The 17,514-nt window shown below is 47.0% G+C and overlaps 1 protein-coding gene across 1 annotated transcript in view; it reads right to left on the bottom strand.

The window, feature by feature from the left end:
• The window catches only part of LOC121287540 (cadherin-22-like), a 764,370-nt gene that overhangs the window by 374,364 nt on the left and 372,492 nt on the right, over window positions 1-17,514 (bottom strand). Inside the window, exon 7 of the mRNA XM_041205473.1 lies at window positions 12,895-13,082. Within this exon, the coding sequence (XP_041061407.1) occupies window positions 12,895-13,082 (188 nt within the window). The remainder of the gene's footprint in view (window positions 1-12,894; window positions 13,083-17,514) is intronic.

Genomic DNA, 17,514 nt, shown 5'->3' with positions numbered 1-17,514 from the left:
TCACTGAAGTCTCGCTCTTTACAGTCCCACTCTGCTCATTGAAGTCTCGGTCTTTACAGCCCTGCTCTGCTCACTGAAGTCTTGCTCTTTGCAGCCCTGCTCTGCTCACTGAAGTCTCGGTCTTTACAGCCTCGCTCTGCTCACTGAAGCCTCGCTCCTTACAGCCTCGCTCTGCTCGCTGAAGCCTCGCTCCTTACAGCCCCGCTCTACTGATTGAAGTCTCAGTCTTTACAGCCTCGCTCTGCTCACTGAAGCCTCGCTCCTTACAGTCCCACTCTCTTACTAGCCTCTGGCTTCAGGCAAGTGACCCGTTTAAGTGAAACATAGCCACGAAAAACACATGCTTCGTCTAGCTCATGCATCCTAGGTGTGGGAAGTTGTCTAAAGCTAAAGCCTGTGCTTGGGGGAAATTTGAAATTAATCTTCAGGAACAATGGGTGGGATTTTCCCCTCATTGCACTAAGTGGGTGTGAAAAATGACATTCTACCTGCTGGCCGCAATGGCGGTTTCTCGTGCCGTATCATCCACTTCGCACTGCATTAATTATACACGCATGGCAAACACACCAGATTGCAGGTGGGTGGCTTCTGATTTGCCCACCCCACCATCAGCTCACCCACTTCCTCACTCCGGGCCATATTTAAATGGCACTCATGCACAGCTTTTCTAATGCCTCCAACCCAGGATTGCTCCATGAAAGACATGGATCCCAAAGGGAAGAAGCGTGCTGCTCTGAAATTCAGTGACGCTTCACTGGAATGCTTACTGGATGCAGTTGAGGCCTGCCATGATGTCCTCTATCCCCCGTAATGACTGGAGGTGGTCCACCCAACCTCACCACTCTGGCTTGGCAGGTGGTGGTCAGTGCCACCCAGAGCAGAAAGAGGACAAATGATCTTTTCTGTGCTGCCAGGTTAAGTCAACCATCTCATCACTCTCAATCACATACTCAGCAGCCCATCACTGGCATCTCACATGCTGCCAGCTCAAGGGACATCAGCACTCACCCTCTCGCACACATCTTTTTAAGGGATGGCTAGTCCAGCATTTATTGCCCATTCCTAATTGCCCTTGTTCAGAGGATGTATAAGAGTCAACTACATTGCTGCCGGTCTAGAGTCACATGTAGCCCAGACCAGGTAAGGATGGTTCATCTAGTTCACTAAAGCCCTTACCTAAAGGACTTTAATGAATCAGATGAGTTTTTATGACAATAAGCAATGGTTTCCTGGCCATCATCAGAGTTTTATTTCCAGGGGCAAAATTTTCCCCCTGTTGGGGACGAAGTTGAAGTGCGGGCACGCGGATGCACATCCCCGATCGGCACCCCCAATCGGGGGCATGCCGCCATTTTATGTGGGTGATCCAATTAAGGCCCGCCCAGCGTGATGTATGCACGGAAGGGCTATGCGCTCCTGTGCGGGTGAGGTGGATTCCCTAAACCCGAGAGTACGCTCTTTCATGCATGTGCATAAAAAGCACACTCATCTCCCTGAGGCTAAATGCTGCCTCAAGGAGATCAGCTCTACTGTCAAAAATATTAAAAATAGATTAAAAAATTCCCTGACATGTCCCCTCATGTGGCAGTATCACATGAGTTGGGACATGTCCATAATTTAAAAAAAAACTTTAATTAAATTTTTAAAAACTTACATGAAACCTCATCCCGCCTGTGGATGAGGTTTCATGTTTTTCGTCATTCCCGCTGGGGCTCCTGGCCTACCCTCCAACCTTAAGGTTGGACGGGCAGGTTCATTAATTACTTTAATGATCTGTCAATGGCCTCGATTGGTCATTGACAGGTCGGCAGGTGCACAGCTGATTTTGCTGTGCCCCCGTCTACCTGAAAATTTAAATGGGACACGGTGATGTCAGGAGTTCCACCCGACATCATCACATGTCATTTTGCGCGTTGGTGAGTTGGGGGGGCGGTGGGGGGGGGTGGTGGCCTGCTCTCCACCGGCAAAATCATGCCCCAGGTTTTTATTAAATTTAAATTTCACCAACTACCAATGGTGGAATTCAAACCCAGCACCCCCCCCCCCGCCCCCCCAGAGCATTACCTGGGTCTCTGAAATACTAGACCAGTAACAATACCACTATGCCACCTCATCTCCAGTGTAGTTCACATCCTCATCCCTCCATGGCTGCACTCACCACTCACACATGCCAAACATCCCTATCATCTGCTCTAGCATGCATCCTGCTTGCACTCATCATCTGTCTTTAGGCAGGACAAGCTTGCACACAATCGAAGAGGTCTCAGACCAGGGGTGGAATGGCCAAAATTGAGGTTGTCACTCCCTACAAGAATCGAGCCATGGAGCTGGCCAGAGAAGATGTGGACCATGCCTGCAGTGATGGTTAGGTGAGCAGGGCACACCTGCACCAACTCATCCCTCAGACAACCATGCTGCACGTGCATTGTCCTGTTTTAGAGGTGCCTGCCATACACTAATTATCTCTCCTTTCTTTCATAGGCACCTCCAGAAAGCACCCAAGGGCTTCCAGAAGCCAGGCCCTCAGCTACAGCCTCAAGGACACCTCGGATGAGGAACCAGAGGAGAGCACCATAGAAGACCCATCACAGCGCTCACCCACACCCTCCACCAGCACAGAGGCACACACCTTGATGATACCTAGTTCTACAGCAGCCTCAGGTCACAATCTAGTGAGCACAGCACACAATCTGGTCCACAGCAGGTGAAGGCAGAAACATCAGAGGTCGGCAGCACTTGGAGGACTGCTGGAGGCCACGATTCTGGTGAGAGGCAGTCAGGTGGTGAGCCTCCAGACTCGATCCTAAGTCAGTTGATGGAGCTGCAGTGACAATCACAGGAACATTAGGAAGGGATGTCAGCCACATTCCTCAGATTCAATGGACAGTGGAGGAGTCCATCCACATTCTGTCTGACGTGATAGCGCTGGCATGCCAACCCACTAAGGCCAGCACTGGTAGGATCTTGGCCCTGGACATTGTTCCTGCACTGCTGCAGGAGCAGAACTCCATCGCTGTAGCCACTGGTGGCATCCATGAGTGGTTCCACGAGAAGCAGCAGGGCACTTAGATTGCACTCCAGCTGCCCCTTCTCCTCATGGAGTCAGCCAAGGGCCTTTGGGCACCCACAGGGAGGAGGAGAAGCAGCTGAATACCCTGGGGCCACCAAGGTGATTCCGAGACTGTCTGGCCGACCCCAATCCCATCTTCCTGTGGCCTTATTGCCTCCAGCTCCACATGCCGAGGAGGGTGCACCTGCTCCACATCAGGACACCTAAAGCAGGCCATGGCCCTCCAGGTCTCGGCCCTCCAGAGAATGCCCACCAAGCCCATCACAGACAACATTGTGTAGCATTCAGCAGGTTGCCTCCACCTCCATTGTGGATTTCGGGGGAGCACCAAGATGTAGTGATAGAATTAGGAAAGCTAAAAAGATTTAGGAGCATACTGGTGGCACGGCAGTCCACAGCATGTATACAATGTTCAAAAATGTATATTGAATCACACCTATTTCACATCTCCTCCTGTGTATGCCTTCTTTTTATGATGAGCTGTGTTGTGGTCAATCAGGTGTGAAACCATGATCCCTCCACACCCCCCCCACCTATCGTAGATGTCGCTATCATGGTTCTCTTGTCTATACAGTATGCTTCCATATCACCACAGTGTGTGGCCCTTTTCCAGATCATTCTCGACATCAGTGATTACTCGAGCTTAATGTTAAGTGTGCTTGTGGAACGAACCTTGTTCACGTGCTTTGCAGGGTGTTACGACTGCAATAGGAAGAATGCGCAAATGATTTAATCACACTATTCTGCAGGTCACACCATTAATTTAAAAGCTTAATTTTCTCATCAAAATAGCCAATCGTCTATTTCACCTACTGGTTCCCAGAATAAAAGAGTCTGTAACCAGGCTTCTTTTAATAAATTAGAATGATTGTCTATTATGAAACAAAAATTATTTTTAACAAGTTGCAAGTACTAGTTAACACACAATTGTAATCAGGAAGTATAACTACCTAGCTCTTCCTAAAGGATATGCCCAGCACACACACAGACAAACAAAGGACAAACAGGTCGAGTCTCTCTGCAGAGATGGGCTTTAGAGAATGGGTGTGATAAAATAAAGGATTAAGTTCACAGGATCTCGGCTCTTTCGATCTGGAGTTCCGTCACGTAAAGATGGGCACTGGCCCTGGTGGATGTTGGGAAGTTCTCACTGACTGGCCTCAACTTTGCAGTTCCAATTGCAGACTGGTTCCCCGATGAGGGTTCTCTGGCTACAGATTGATAGCCACACACAATTGCAGGCAAAGTAGAGAAAGAGAAAGAGCCACTTAAGGTAGCCTTCCTTCTTCAGCTTGGTCCCCAGTAAAACTGCCCTCAAAACCAGCAGTTAATCTTAAGTTAACCACAATTTAAGATATTTTCTCTTCCCAAGTGATTTCGAGCAAGTTACCAACCTTTGCCTTTTTAGTTTTTCCCCATCAATTAAAGTGATTGCTGTTCAAAACGAGCAACAAGATCTTCCTCAAGTACCGTAAAGGTCAGATGATTTCTTGGAAGAGGCCTGCTTGTTAACAGATCCCAGGTGAACTTATGACTTTCTTTTTAAAAAAAAATCCTAGGTTAGCTTTCAAATGTCCAGATAATGCCATGCCCTTCCATTTTGTAAATGAAAAATTCAGTCTTGAGAGATATGATTCTATCAAGGGTCATGTCATATTTATTCTTGGCTGTGTAAGGCTTTCTCATCTGCATTCTTGAAAATTGAAGGTGCAGTGTACAAGGAGAGATGTGTTTACACATGGAGAAGGGTCATATATTGTGCAACTCCATGTGCTCTCTGTCTTCCGGCAGGGTTTTCATGCTATCAGTCCATACTCAGAGCTCGTGTGCATTGCTGTCTGCCAACCGTGTTTCTGACTTTCTGAGTGTACATCTGCTAGACTCACCAATAAGTCTATTGAGGGAACCTTGCCGCCACAAGGTGCTGAAGCTCAGCCACTCTGTTACATTATTGCTCTGGTGCATGAACCTACAACCTTGCACATTTCTCAAACTGTAAACGTCTGGATTTAAGACACAAGGCTATTGTCACATCGTTGGGAAGCGGTGCTGTGCATCCCATCACCTAAACACTCACTGAGACGAGTGACGCTAATTGCAAATGGTGATGTTTGGTGGTCGTTAGAACATTTGAACATGCTCTGGAAGTGCACATCGTGGCTTTAGACAATGTTGAGGGGAGCAATGGGATAGGAGCGAGGGGGGAGGCATTGGCGTAGTATATTGCTGCTGCACTAGCAATCCAGAGACCCAGGGTAATGCTCTGGGGATCCAGGTATGAATCCCACCACGGCAGATGGCGAAATTTGAATTCAATAAAAATCTGGAATTAAAAGTCTAATGATGACTATGAAACCATTGTTAATTGTTGTAAAAATCTACCTGGTTTACTAATGCCCTTTAGGGAAGGAAGTCTGCGGTTCTTACCTGGTCTGGCCTACATGTGACTCCAGACACACAGCGATGTAGTTGACTCTTAACTGCTCTCTGGACTCAGTCTTGTTGACCCTGCAAAGTCCTCCTTACTAACATCTGGGGGTTAGTGCCAAAATTGGGAGAGCTGCCTCACAGACTGGTCAAGCAACAGCCTGACATAGTCATCCACACAGAATCGTACATTATGTGTAATGTCCCAGATACCACCATCACCATGCCTGGGTATGTCCTGTCCTACTGATAGGACAGACCCAGCAGAGGTGGCGGCACTGTGGTAAACAGTCAGGTGGGAGTTGCCATGGGAGTCCTCAACATCGACCCCAGACCCCACGAAGTCTCGTGGCATCAGGTCAAACATGGGCAAGGAAACCTCCTGCCGACTACCACGTACGGCACCCGCCCCCTCAGCTGATGCATCAGTGCTCCTCCATGTTGAACACCACTTGGAGGGAACACTGAGGGTTGCAAGGGCACAAGAATGTACTTTGGGTGCGGGACTTCAATGTCCTCAGCAAGAGTGGTCCGGTAGCACCACTCCTGACTGATATGAGTCCTTAATGACATTGCTGCTAGACTGGGCCTGAGGCAGGTGGTGAGGGAGCCTACAAAAGGGAAAAACATACGTGACCTCACCCTCACCAACCTGCTGTTGCAGATACATCTGTCTATGACAGTACAGTATCAGTGGGAGTGACCACTGCACAGTCCTTGTGGAGACAAAGTCCCATCTTCACATCAAGAATATTCTCCAATGTGTTGTGTGGCACTACCACTGTGCTAAATGGAATAGATTTTGAACAGATCTAGCAATTCAAGATTGGGCAACCATGAGGCATTGTGGGCCATCAGAAGCAGCAGGTTTGTACTTGGCCGCAATCCGTAACCTTATGGCCAGGCATATCCCCCACTCTACCATCATCACAAAGCCGGGGATCAACCCTGGTTTAATGAAGAGTGCAGGAGGGCACGCCAGGAGCAGCACCAGCCACAAAAATGAGGTGTCAACCCGGTGACGCTACAACGCAAGACAACTTGCATTGCAAATAGCAAAAGCAGCAAATGATAGACAGAGCTAAGTGATTCCACAACCAACAGATCAGAGCTAAGCTCTGCAGTCTTGCCACATCCAGTCATGAATGGTGGTGGATAATTAAACAACTCCCTGGAGCAGGAGGTTCCATAAATATCCCCATCCTCAATGATGGGGGAGCACAGCACATCAGCGCAAAAGATAAGGCTGAAACATTTGCAACAATCTTCAGCTAGAAGTAATGAGTGGATGAGCCATCTCAGCCCCTTCCGGAGGACCCCAGCATCACAGATGCCAATCTTCAGCCAATTTAATTCACTCCACGTGATATCAAGAAATGGCTGAAGGCACTGGATACTGAAAAGGTTATGGGCCCTGACAATATTTTGGCAATAGTACTGAAGAATTGTGCTACAGAACTTGTCAAGCCCCTAGCCAAGTTGTTCCAGTACAGCTACAACACTAGCATCTATCCGGCAATGCGGAAATCTGCCCAGGTATGTCCTGAACACAAAAAGCAGGACAAATCAAGCCTGACAAATTACCGCCTCATCAGTCTACTCTTGATCATCAGTAAAGTGATGGAAGGTTCAATAAACACTGCTATTAAGTGGCATTTGCTTAGCACTAATCTATTCAGTGACGCTCAGTTTGGGTTCCTCCAGGGCCACTCAGCTCCTGACCTTGTTACAGCCTTGGTTAAAACATGGACAAAAGAGCTGAACTCCAGTAGTGAGGTGAGAGTGACTGCCCTTGACATCAAGGCAGCATTTGACTGAGTGTGGCATCAAGGAGCCTTAGCAAAACTGGAGTCAATGGGAATCAGGGGGGAAACTCTCCACTGTTTGGAGTTATACCTAGCACAAAGGAAGATGGGGTTGTGGTTGTTGCAGGTCAGTCATCTCAGTTCCAGGACATCACTGCAGGAGTTCCTCATGTTAGTGTCCTAGGCCCAACCATCTTCAGCTGCTTCATCAATGACCTTCCTTACACCATAAGTGGGGATGTTTGCTGATGATTGCACAATGTTCAGCACCATTCACAACTCCTCAGATACTGAAGCAGTCCATGTCCAAATGCAGCAACACCCGGACAATATCCAGGCTTGGGCTGACAAGTTGCAAGCAACATTCACACCACACAAATGCCAGACAATGACCATCTCCAACAAGATAGAATCTAACCATTGTCCCTTGACGTTCAATGGCATTACCATTGGTGAATCCCCCACTATCAACATCCTGGGGGTTTCCATTGACCAGAAACTGAACTGGACTAGCCATATAAATACTATAGCTATGAGAGCAGGTCAGAGGCTAGGAATCCTGTGGCGAGTAGCTCACTTCCTGATTCCCCTAAGCCTATCCACCATCTACAAGATACAAATCAGGAGTGTGATGGAATATTCTCTGCTTGCCTGGATGTGTGCAGTTCTAAAAACACTCAAGAAACTTGACACCATCCAGGACAAAGCAGCCTGCTTGATTGGCACCACATCCACAAACATTCACTCCCTCCACCACCGAAGCACAGTGGCAGCAGTGTGTACCATCTACAGGATGCACTGCAGGAACTCATTGAGGCTCCTTAGACAGCATCTTCCAAACCCACGACCACTGCCATCTAGAAGGACAAGGGCAGCAGGCACTTGGGAACAGCACCCCCTGGAAGTTCCCTTTCAAGTCACTCACCATCCTAACTTGGAAATATATTGCCATTCCTTCACTGTCGCTGAGTCAAAATCCCTGGAGCTCTGTCCCTAACAGCACTGTGGGTGTACCTACACCACATGGACTGCACCAGTTCAAGAAGGCAGCTCATCATCACCTTCTCAAGGGCAATTAGGAATGGGCAATCAATCAATTGGCCTTGGAAGTGACGCCCACATCAAACAAATGAATAACAAAAAAATGTACCGAAGCTGAGGTCTATTCTTTATTAGCAACAACTCATGACCTTGAAGGCTTCGTGATGTCCGAGAATTTTGTAGCTTGCAAGGACTAGGGCTGGCCATGAGAGCACAATGTTTGTCTTAAGAGAAGGCGTTCTAATGTCTGGCACTCTGGTGGTTGAATGTCATCATCCTCAGATGGTCCACATGCATAGTAAGGTGAGGATAAAAGCAGGCCAGCATACCTAACTGAGAGTGCTGGGTGTTAATGTGATAGAGAAAAAGGTGACACAGAGGTTTGAGCTATCTCTGAATAGATGCACACCTGCGGAATGTCCTCAGTTTCACCATCAAGGTTACACAGAATGCCTGTTGTCCCGTTGCTGGAGATGGATCTCCTTGAGGAGCTGTGTCAGATTTAAGGCATACAGCTACGAGACACTGGGGATAGTGGAACAGCTCCTGGCTCCTGTAGGCTGCCGTTATGACTGGGATGCTGGAGAGATATTTGAAGAGGTGGCACCTTCTGACGTCTGATGCCTGGACTCCTTCCTCTAGTTAGCACTTCAGCTCAGCAAGGACATATACTCCTGTGGCTTCATCATCCTTCAAAGGATCAGGACAATGTGAGCTTCATGTGTAACTATTCACTCTCACATTGAAGTGCATGGTTGAAATGAGAGGAGTAGCTACGCTGGTGTTCATGTTGCCCATGATGGAGGGCACTTGTCCAAGAGGGTTCACACTGCAACTCGTCATCCTCCTTGCGGCATCTGGTGGCAATGAGGGCCTCATGTGTACGCCTGCCTCACTTGGCTCATGCTATGGCCTCTTCCTATCCATCCTCGGTTCCCTCCAACTCAATGCCTTCTCGCCTTATTGGAGGAGATGTGCAGCTGCTCCATGTCGGCATCAGGGATGCGTGATAAATGCTGACCTAGCCAGCGACACCTACATCCCATGAATGAATTTTTAAAAAGGTTGTGCAGCATGCCACAAGCCACAATGATCTGTGAGACCCTCTGGAGAGTCTGCCAGATCTGTCCAGACATTGGAATTGCATCTTTAAGATGCCTATGATGCGTTCCACCAATGTTCAACCAGCGGCATGAGCCTCATTGTACCTTCTCTCAGCAGGAGTATGAGGCCAACACACAGGCATCATTGGCCATGGCCTTTGTGGGTACCCCTTGTAACCGAGGAGCTAGCCCTGAATCCTGTGTTGTCCCTTGAAGATGTCCGGGATCTGTGATCTACTCAAGATGTATGACTCATGGACACCCCCTGGGTATCTGGAGAAAACCTACATGATAAGTTTCTTATGGTCACAGACCAGCTGTCAGCTGTACATTGAGCAAGTGGTAGCCTTTCCTGTTGATTTATTGGAGTGTCTGTTACCAGGGGGCTTTTATAACCACACGAGAGCAGTCGGTGATACCCTGCATCTGGAAATCTCTGCAAAGCCCAGTGCTCTGACTTGCTTAATCTCTGTCGAAGTTGATGGAAATGTGGGCCTTGGCAAAAAGGGAGTCTATGACCTTATTATACATTTATGTGTGGACGCTTGAGAGATTCCTCAGAGGTCCCCAGTGAAGCTCTGGAAGGAACCACTGGTGTAGAAGTTCAGAGCGGCAGTTACTTTCAGAGCCACTGGAAATGGATGTCCTCCCAATCCCAGTGGTGTCAAATCCTACAGAATGTGACAAATGTGAGTCACCAGATCCCCGGACATGCGGAGGCGTCGGCAACACTGGTTCTTGCTCATCTGCAGATAAGACATGCAACTTTTGTACACCCTCAGTCTTGTGAGCACCTATGCACAACGTTTCTGTGAGCCTCATCCTCTGCATCTGGATGGGGTCCTGCTGGCCCTTGGGTCCTCTTTGTATCAATGACTCATCAGTGAATGTGGGTTCAAGGGCTTTGCTCCCATTTCATAATTACTCGCCCCTGAAATGATGGCCAGCACGGAATGTGTTTCAATCCTCATTCACTGTACTCTAATATCGCACTCTTTGGAACAAACATGAGGATAAATGTTTGGTCAGGAAATGAGATTATTTGAGGGGGGCCTGAGGCTTCTCTTCTGTGTACCATCCAGTGCCACAGTTCTAACATGTTCCTGAAGCTTGACCAGTTGCTTTGCTGTTTGTTATTGCACTGGGTAATTTGCACATTGCAAACAAGTTTGAAGCACTGAGTCTATAGTGCTACTTTGCGGGATTAGTCTTGCATGAATGCGCACCATTACTTCACTTTCCTGATTCCCTGCATTGTCATTGAAAGGCTTCGAACATGTCTCAGCTGTGATTCATTCTCATTTGGGAATGCACATTTCAGCTGAGTGCCCCTTTGATTGCTCCCCCCAACCCCTGCAGTGCTTGCAGCTGCCCTCCAATCTGCCCTCAAAGACTTCACCAGCAGAGTTTCTCCTCATTTTAATTTTGTACTGAGCCTTCACTGCAGGTTGGAAGATGGTGGTGCTGAGCTCTCACTACCAGACCAGCTTGGACCTTCCCTGTGTGAGTATGGAAATCCCTCCCATCATCCTGGAGGGGCTTAATATTCATGTTTCCCTCTGTCCAAGATCTCTCAATCCTCCCCCAACATTCCTTGATCCCATTGTGTTTGTGGTGGATGGCCATTTGTGAGCCCGTGACCAATTTGATATGGATGTGCCTAAGGCCCGTGTGGACCTCACTCTCCCCCATCTTGAGGACACTTGCAAAGTTACACATACAACCCCCACACACCCTTGGATACCTCCACAATTCCTTTCCCATCTGTAGGCTGCAGATGCCTCTCCTGACTGAGTATTCCATTTGTTGCCCAGTTATGATGCCAGAAACCCCACTGACTGATGCGCACAGTTATGATAAAACCCTGCGCACTACATGCTGGGCATGACTGAGACTGGACTGCCATGGCCTCCTCGTCCCTGGACTGGGACAGGGATAGCCTTTGCAAGCTCAACATTGAAGCGCTTCCTCACTCAGCCCTCCTCCATTGTGGCCCCAAGCGGCTTCGGTCATTCTGCAACATACTCTCTTCCCATCCTGGCGCTAAGAACTCTAACAGCCCCACCCTCCCCCCAGTCATGTGATGGAGTGCAACCTTCCCCACTCACACCCCGAGTACAGCCCTAGCCCTGCAGCCTCTTCCCATGCCTGAGGCCAGTTTCCCAGTGCAGCCCTAACCCTGCAGTCTATTAAAAGCCAGTCCTGCCATACAACTGGCCTGGTAGGTAGAGACTTGCCTGTGGTACCCTGTTGAAAGTGATATGGTGCTGCCTGCAAAGTCTGGCAATGATTACCATGAGTGCTCTGCAAGGTAGGCAAACAAACCTCAAAGTCACGAGTGAAGTGCAGGCCACCAGATGCATGTCATTTATATACCATTGTGAAACATGGCATTCGAACTGCATGCCAACGTGCCCTGATGATCCAGCGTGGGGGGATGATTCCAGCGAGGAGTCCTTATAATGAGATGCAAATATATTGAAATTACATTTCCGATGTGCCACAGTGAGAAACATGGCCCACTATTGATGGCTGCAGTGCACAATCACAGACTGGTTTTGTGACACTGTAAAACCAATTTTCGGCCTTTTCAGGATATTTCCCACTCCTGCCCGCAATGACGTCTGCCGTGAACAGGAACAGAAAATCCAGGCCAATATTTCAGTGAGCAACTGATCCATCTATGGGACTGGCTCCCTGGGGAGACCATGGAAGCAGATAGTGTTGATTCACTCAAATGCAAATTAGATATATTCCTTCCAGGGGAAAAGAAAGGATTTGGGGAGACCTGATGTAGTAAGTGTAGGGTGCTTGGGAGGAAAAAGGTGCCTGTAACCCTTTGTTTCCCAAAGCTCTTCACCACTGAGGTTTTCCCTATGTCATGCCGAGATCTGTTGTAGACTAATTGATAGAGATCGTTACTATGATTAGCCAACAGCTACATGATCGCTGTATCATACACCACCAGGATGGTGGAAACTAATTGGACCATGACCTTTCTTGCCTGGTAACTCCTATATGTTCAGGTGTACATGTCCATCTTGCAGCTAGTTTTTTACTCTGTACTGTTACACTGCAATTACCTGAGCAGTATGGTGTCTGGTTTGAATGTCATATCTTAATGCTGCAAAATAATGGAACCAAATCCTACCTACACTTAAAACAATTATGTAGAGTTTTGTTTTTAAAATGGATATCATGTATTTATAATGCAAGCTGTTATTATTTCTAATTATCTAATTTTTTTGAATTATTGTGACCAAAGAAGGTTCTTGCCAGCTATCTTTTTGTGTTGAAACAACTATTAACATTTCTAACCTGAAAAACCAAAGGAAAATCTCAACAGGCATTTTTTGGCTCACTCTCTGGATGAAAGGAGTTCAATGTAGAATGGGAGCTGCCCTCAGGTTAGCAAGGAGCTCCACTGCTCTGATTAGGCAGTTCTCACCTTTCTCAGGATGATAATCCCTTCCTGTGCCTCTGTGTCTGTGATGACGCTGAACCTATCAGAACCATCTTCCTCTTTCAGGGTGTAGGTCATCTCGGAGTTTTGGCCCAAGTCAACGTCTTCAGCCTTCACCCTTCCGACTGTTGTTCCAACAGCTGCTGACTCGGGCATACTCAGCTGGTATAGCTCTGTAAAAGAGGATAGAGTATTTCGAGCAATTCACTTATGGTTCCACACTTTCACCCTCGCACTTCCATTCACTCTTCACTGAAAGGCAGTCGGCTGGCCTGCTGTTTAACTTCTGCCAAAGCAAATCAACAACACCAGCTTGCGATAAAAGGACAGAAAATGCTGAAAACCACGAGGAGGGCAGGCAGCATCTGTGGAGAGAGAAACAGAAATAAACATTTCAGATCGGCACAGACCTGAAACATGAAATGTTTCTCACCCCACTGATACCGCCTGACCCACTTCTGTTCACCAACACTTTTTATTTTTATTTCAGATTTCCAGCATCTACAGTATTTTGCTTTTAAACAACAACTTGGTTCAATATCCCATCTAACAGAGACTGTCTTCAATGGTAGGTCAATCTGTTACTGGGTGACAATATTCAGCTTCGGCAGTGAATTCAGTGAAACTGAATCCTGATTCTGTCAGGAAACAAACTAATAGGAAGGAGGTAATTTTGATAGCTCCTAAGTGATACCACAAGTCTTTGTGAAAACACTTATACTTACTTACAGACTTCTTACTAGCTGCTCCTTAGTGGGTAATTCCACTGCCTGGCACTGAACCAAATAAACCAGGGCATTCACTGGCCTAATCCCAATCTGTAAATCTATTTCTCCGACCCAAGATGGCTGTAAACTCACTACCGTTGGTTTCAGTGTCCCAGTGAAAAATAAATTGTCCAGATTTCCTGCTTCTGATCCGTGATAGAAGATGCATATTTATAGAGGTGAGGTGATAATGGTATCTGGCTCATCTGCATTGCCACCCAACGTCTCGGGTCATACGAGAGGAACGGCCAATTGGATGAGGCTCTGGATGGTTGCCAATAACAATGGAACCATATGCTAGCACCAATTGGAGCCTTCAGGACAGAAAGCTAGAAAATGATCTTTAGGCAGGGTTTCAACTGATGATGTTCTGACACAGCTTCTGGGTATGTTGCCTCCTGGCTATTGGGAATTGTATCATTTTCCAAGCTATGAAATTAATATTAATTTACAGATGGCAAACAAAATATGGTCAACCAAGCCTCTGAAGAAACAAGATAGTTGGCTCCATTTTGTATGTGTATCGTGTGTTCAAATCATTTTTGAGGAGCTCAGTAGAAATTCAAAGATTCTAGTTTTATTACATGGAACACCAGGAAATTTATTTTACTGAAAAGCACTCTCTGAAAAAGTCTACAATGACAAACACTCCAAGAGATTGGAGTTAGAACTTATATCTCTCGCACTTGGGGGGCTGGATTTTATAGCTGCAAACTGGCCAGGCCACGCCTCCATGCAAACGCAAAATACGGCACAATGACGTCCGTGCGCCAATACAACGTCACCATGCCTCTCTCAGATATTACAGGAGGGGCGAGCAGGTGCCGAAATTGGAAGCCCGCTTGCCATTGCGCAATTACCATTGAACAAGCTCCACTCGGACCACAAGTTTTCATCACCCACTGCATCTTCCAGGCATCAGACATGAAAACGTTTGAGAGTGTTTTATGGCTGGTATGCTGGGGTGGCATTAGGACAGAAGAAACGATCTATCACCAGGACCATGGCTGTATGTGGCAGCAGATTCTGCTGATGAAGTTGGTGATGTCATTTATTGACTTTTTTGAGCCTTTCATAATAAATGAAGACAGATTCAGGGAGCAGGGGGCTTTTAAATTTGTAGCCGCAACCGACATCCTGTTCACGGCATAGCCCCTCTGCCGCACAATGTCCCGAGCTGGACTCCATATTGGGTGTAGAGCCACCCCCCCTGCCCCCACCCACCCCGCCACCTCACCCTTGGGCCGCTAATTGGCCACCCTGCTAATGGGCGGCTGCTGACTGGCAGTCCGACGCTTGATTCAATAATCTGAGACAGAGGGGGCAGGAGTGAGCAGACCACTCATTTTCCATTCTGCCTTCCTCACCCTGCCGAGAAATGGAAAATTCAGCCCGTGATGGGGTTAGGGGGGATGGTGAGGGGGAACAAATCGTGGCCAAACAGTGGAGGCTTCTCAAACACTGCTCAAGTACTTTGTAGATAACTTTGAAGAAATGTAGCAAGTGTGATTCTTGAGAATTTTCAAAAAGCAATTGATCAAGTACTTTATGCAAGGGTGACACATGGAACCAAGGATGATGTGGTTATATGGAGAGACAGAGAAAGAGGGTGGGAGGCGAGGAAGGGAAGGGCAGAGGTCCAAAAAAGCTTCACTGAATGGAAAGATATGGTGACTGTTGTGCACAAAGGAGCTAATGTTGGGGCTGTTTTTATTCACGAGATGCGTAAAGGATCAGGATTAAAGATTTCAGGAATATTGCATCAATTTAAGTGGAGAGGTGTGGTGACGAAATGTCTGGGTGATTGTGAAAAAGCCTAGGGACCATAGATCAAAAAGCTAGGAGCAATAAATACAAGGTAGTTACCACTGAATCTCGGAGGAGAAATGACTTTACTCAGACAATAGTTAGAAACTTGTTACCACAGAAAATGGTTGAGGCAAATATATTAAGATCAGTAGGAAAGTTCAAGTTCAATATTAAGTTCAGTAGGAAACTAGATGAGTACTAGGAAAAAAGGAAATGGAAATTTTGCTGAAAGGCTGAGATAAAGTTGATGAAATGGAAGGAGTCCCATGCAGAGTATGAAAACTAGTGTAGATTTGTTAGGTCGTGTGTAATTCTGTGGCATCAGCATTATCAGGGTTGTTCATGAAATATTGTACTTGGACAGTGCCTGAAGTGAACTTGACTGAGTGTGTAGAAATGGGATTTACACTGCGTATAGAGAGGTTCTCAGCACAAGCAGAAGTGGGGTTCACAGTTTGTACAGGAGTGGAATCAAAATGTGTGCATCAGAGTGGGGTTCACAGTGTGTGTATAGGAGTAGCTTTCACAGTATATAAATGGGTGTGGGGTTCACAATGTGTGCATCAAAGTGGGGTTCACAGTGTGTGTATAGGAGTAGCTTTCATGGTATATATATGGGAGTGGGGTTCACAATGTGTGTATCAGAGAGGGGTTCACAATGTGTGTATCAGAGTGGGGTTTACAGTGTGTGTATCAAAGTGGGGTTCGCAGTGTGTGTATTGGAATGGGGTTCACAGTTTTTGTATTGGAGTGGGGTTCACAGTGTGCGTATTGGAGTGGGGCTCACATTGAGTACAGGAGTGGGGTTCACAGTGTGTGTATTGTGTGTTCATAGTGTGTGTATAGAAATGGGGTTCACAGTGTGTGTATAGAAGTGGGGGCTTCATTGTGTGCTTTTAGGAGTAGGGTTCACAATGTTTGTATAACAGAGGAGTTCAGATTGTGTATATTGCAGTGGGTTTCACGGTGTGTGTATATTGCAGTGGCATTCACAGTGTTTGTCAAGGAGTGGAGTTTACAGTGTGTGTATCGGAGTGTGGTGTACAGTATGAGTATAGGAGTGGAGTTCACAGTGCGTTTATAGGAAAGGGATTCACAGTGTGCTTATAGGAGTGGGCTTCACAGTGTGTGTATTAGAGTGGTATTTACAGTGTTTGTGTAGGGGTGGGATTCACAGGCTGAGTGTAGGAGTGGAGTTCACAGTGTGAGTATAGGATTTGGATTTACAGTGTGTGTATAGGAGTGGAATTCACACTCAGTATTGAAGTGGGGTTCACTTTGAGTATAGGAGTGGGTTCACAGTGTGTGTATAGGAGTGGGCTTCATATTGAGTATAGCAGTTGCATTCATAGTGTCTGTATATGAAGGGAGTTCAGAGTGTGGTTTTGGAGAACAGTTAACAGTGTGTTTATAGTAGTCGGGTTCACATCGTGCATAGGAGTGGGGTTTACCACGTGTGTATGGGTGTGGGGTTCACAGTGTGTGTAGATGAATAGGGTTCACACTGTATGTAGAGGAGTGGGGTTCACATTGAGAATAGGAGTGGGGTTTACTTTGAGTATAGGAGTGGGTTCACAGTGTGTGTATGGGAATGGGTTCACTGTGTGCTTATAGGAGTGATATTTACAATGTTTGTATAGGATTGGGGTTGACAGTGTGTGTTTAGGAGCGGGTTTCACAGTGTGTATATAAGAGTGGGGTTCAGAGTGTGTGTATCCAAGTGGGGTTCACAGTGAGTATAGGTGTGGGGTCCATTATGTTTGTATAGGAGTGGGGATCACATTGAGTAAAGAAGTGGGATTCACAATGTGTATATCAGAGTGGGCTTCAGAGTGTGTATATGAGAGTAGGTTTCAGTGAGAGCAGGAGTGGGGTTCATATTAGGAGTGGGGTTCAGACTGAGTAGAGGAGAGCGGATCACAGTCCGTGTACAGGAGTTGGGTTCACAGTCTGTGTGACTAAGAGTGGTGTTCACAGTGCGAGAATAGGTGTGGGGATCACAGTGTGTATTTAGAAGTGGGGATCACAG

This window comes from Carcharodon carcharias, chromosome 14 (genome assembly GCF_017639515.1).
Source record: "Carcharodon carcharias isolate sCarCar2 chromosome 14, sCarCar2.pri, whole genome shotgun sequence".
NCBI lineage: Eukaryota > Metazoa > Chordata > Chondrichthyes > Lamniformes > Lamnidae > Carcharodon > Carcharodon carcharias.
This window is presented reverse-complemented; position numbering and strand designations above follow the sequence as displayed.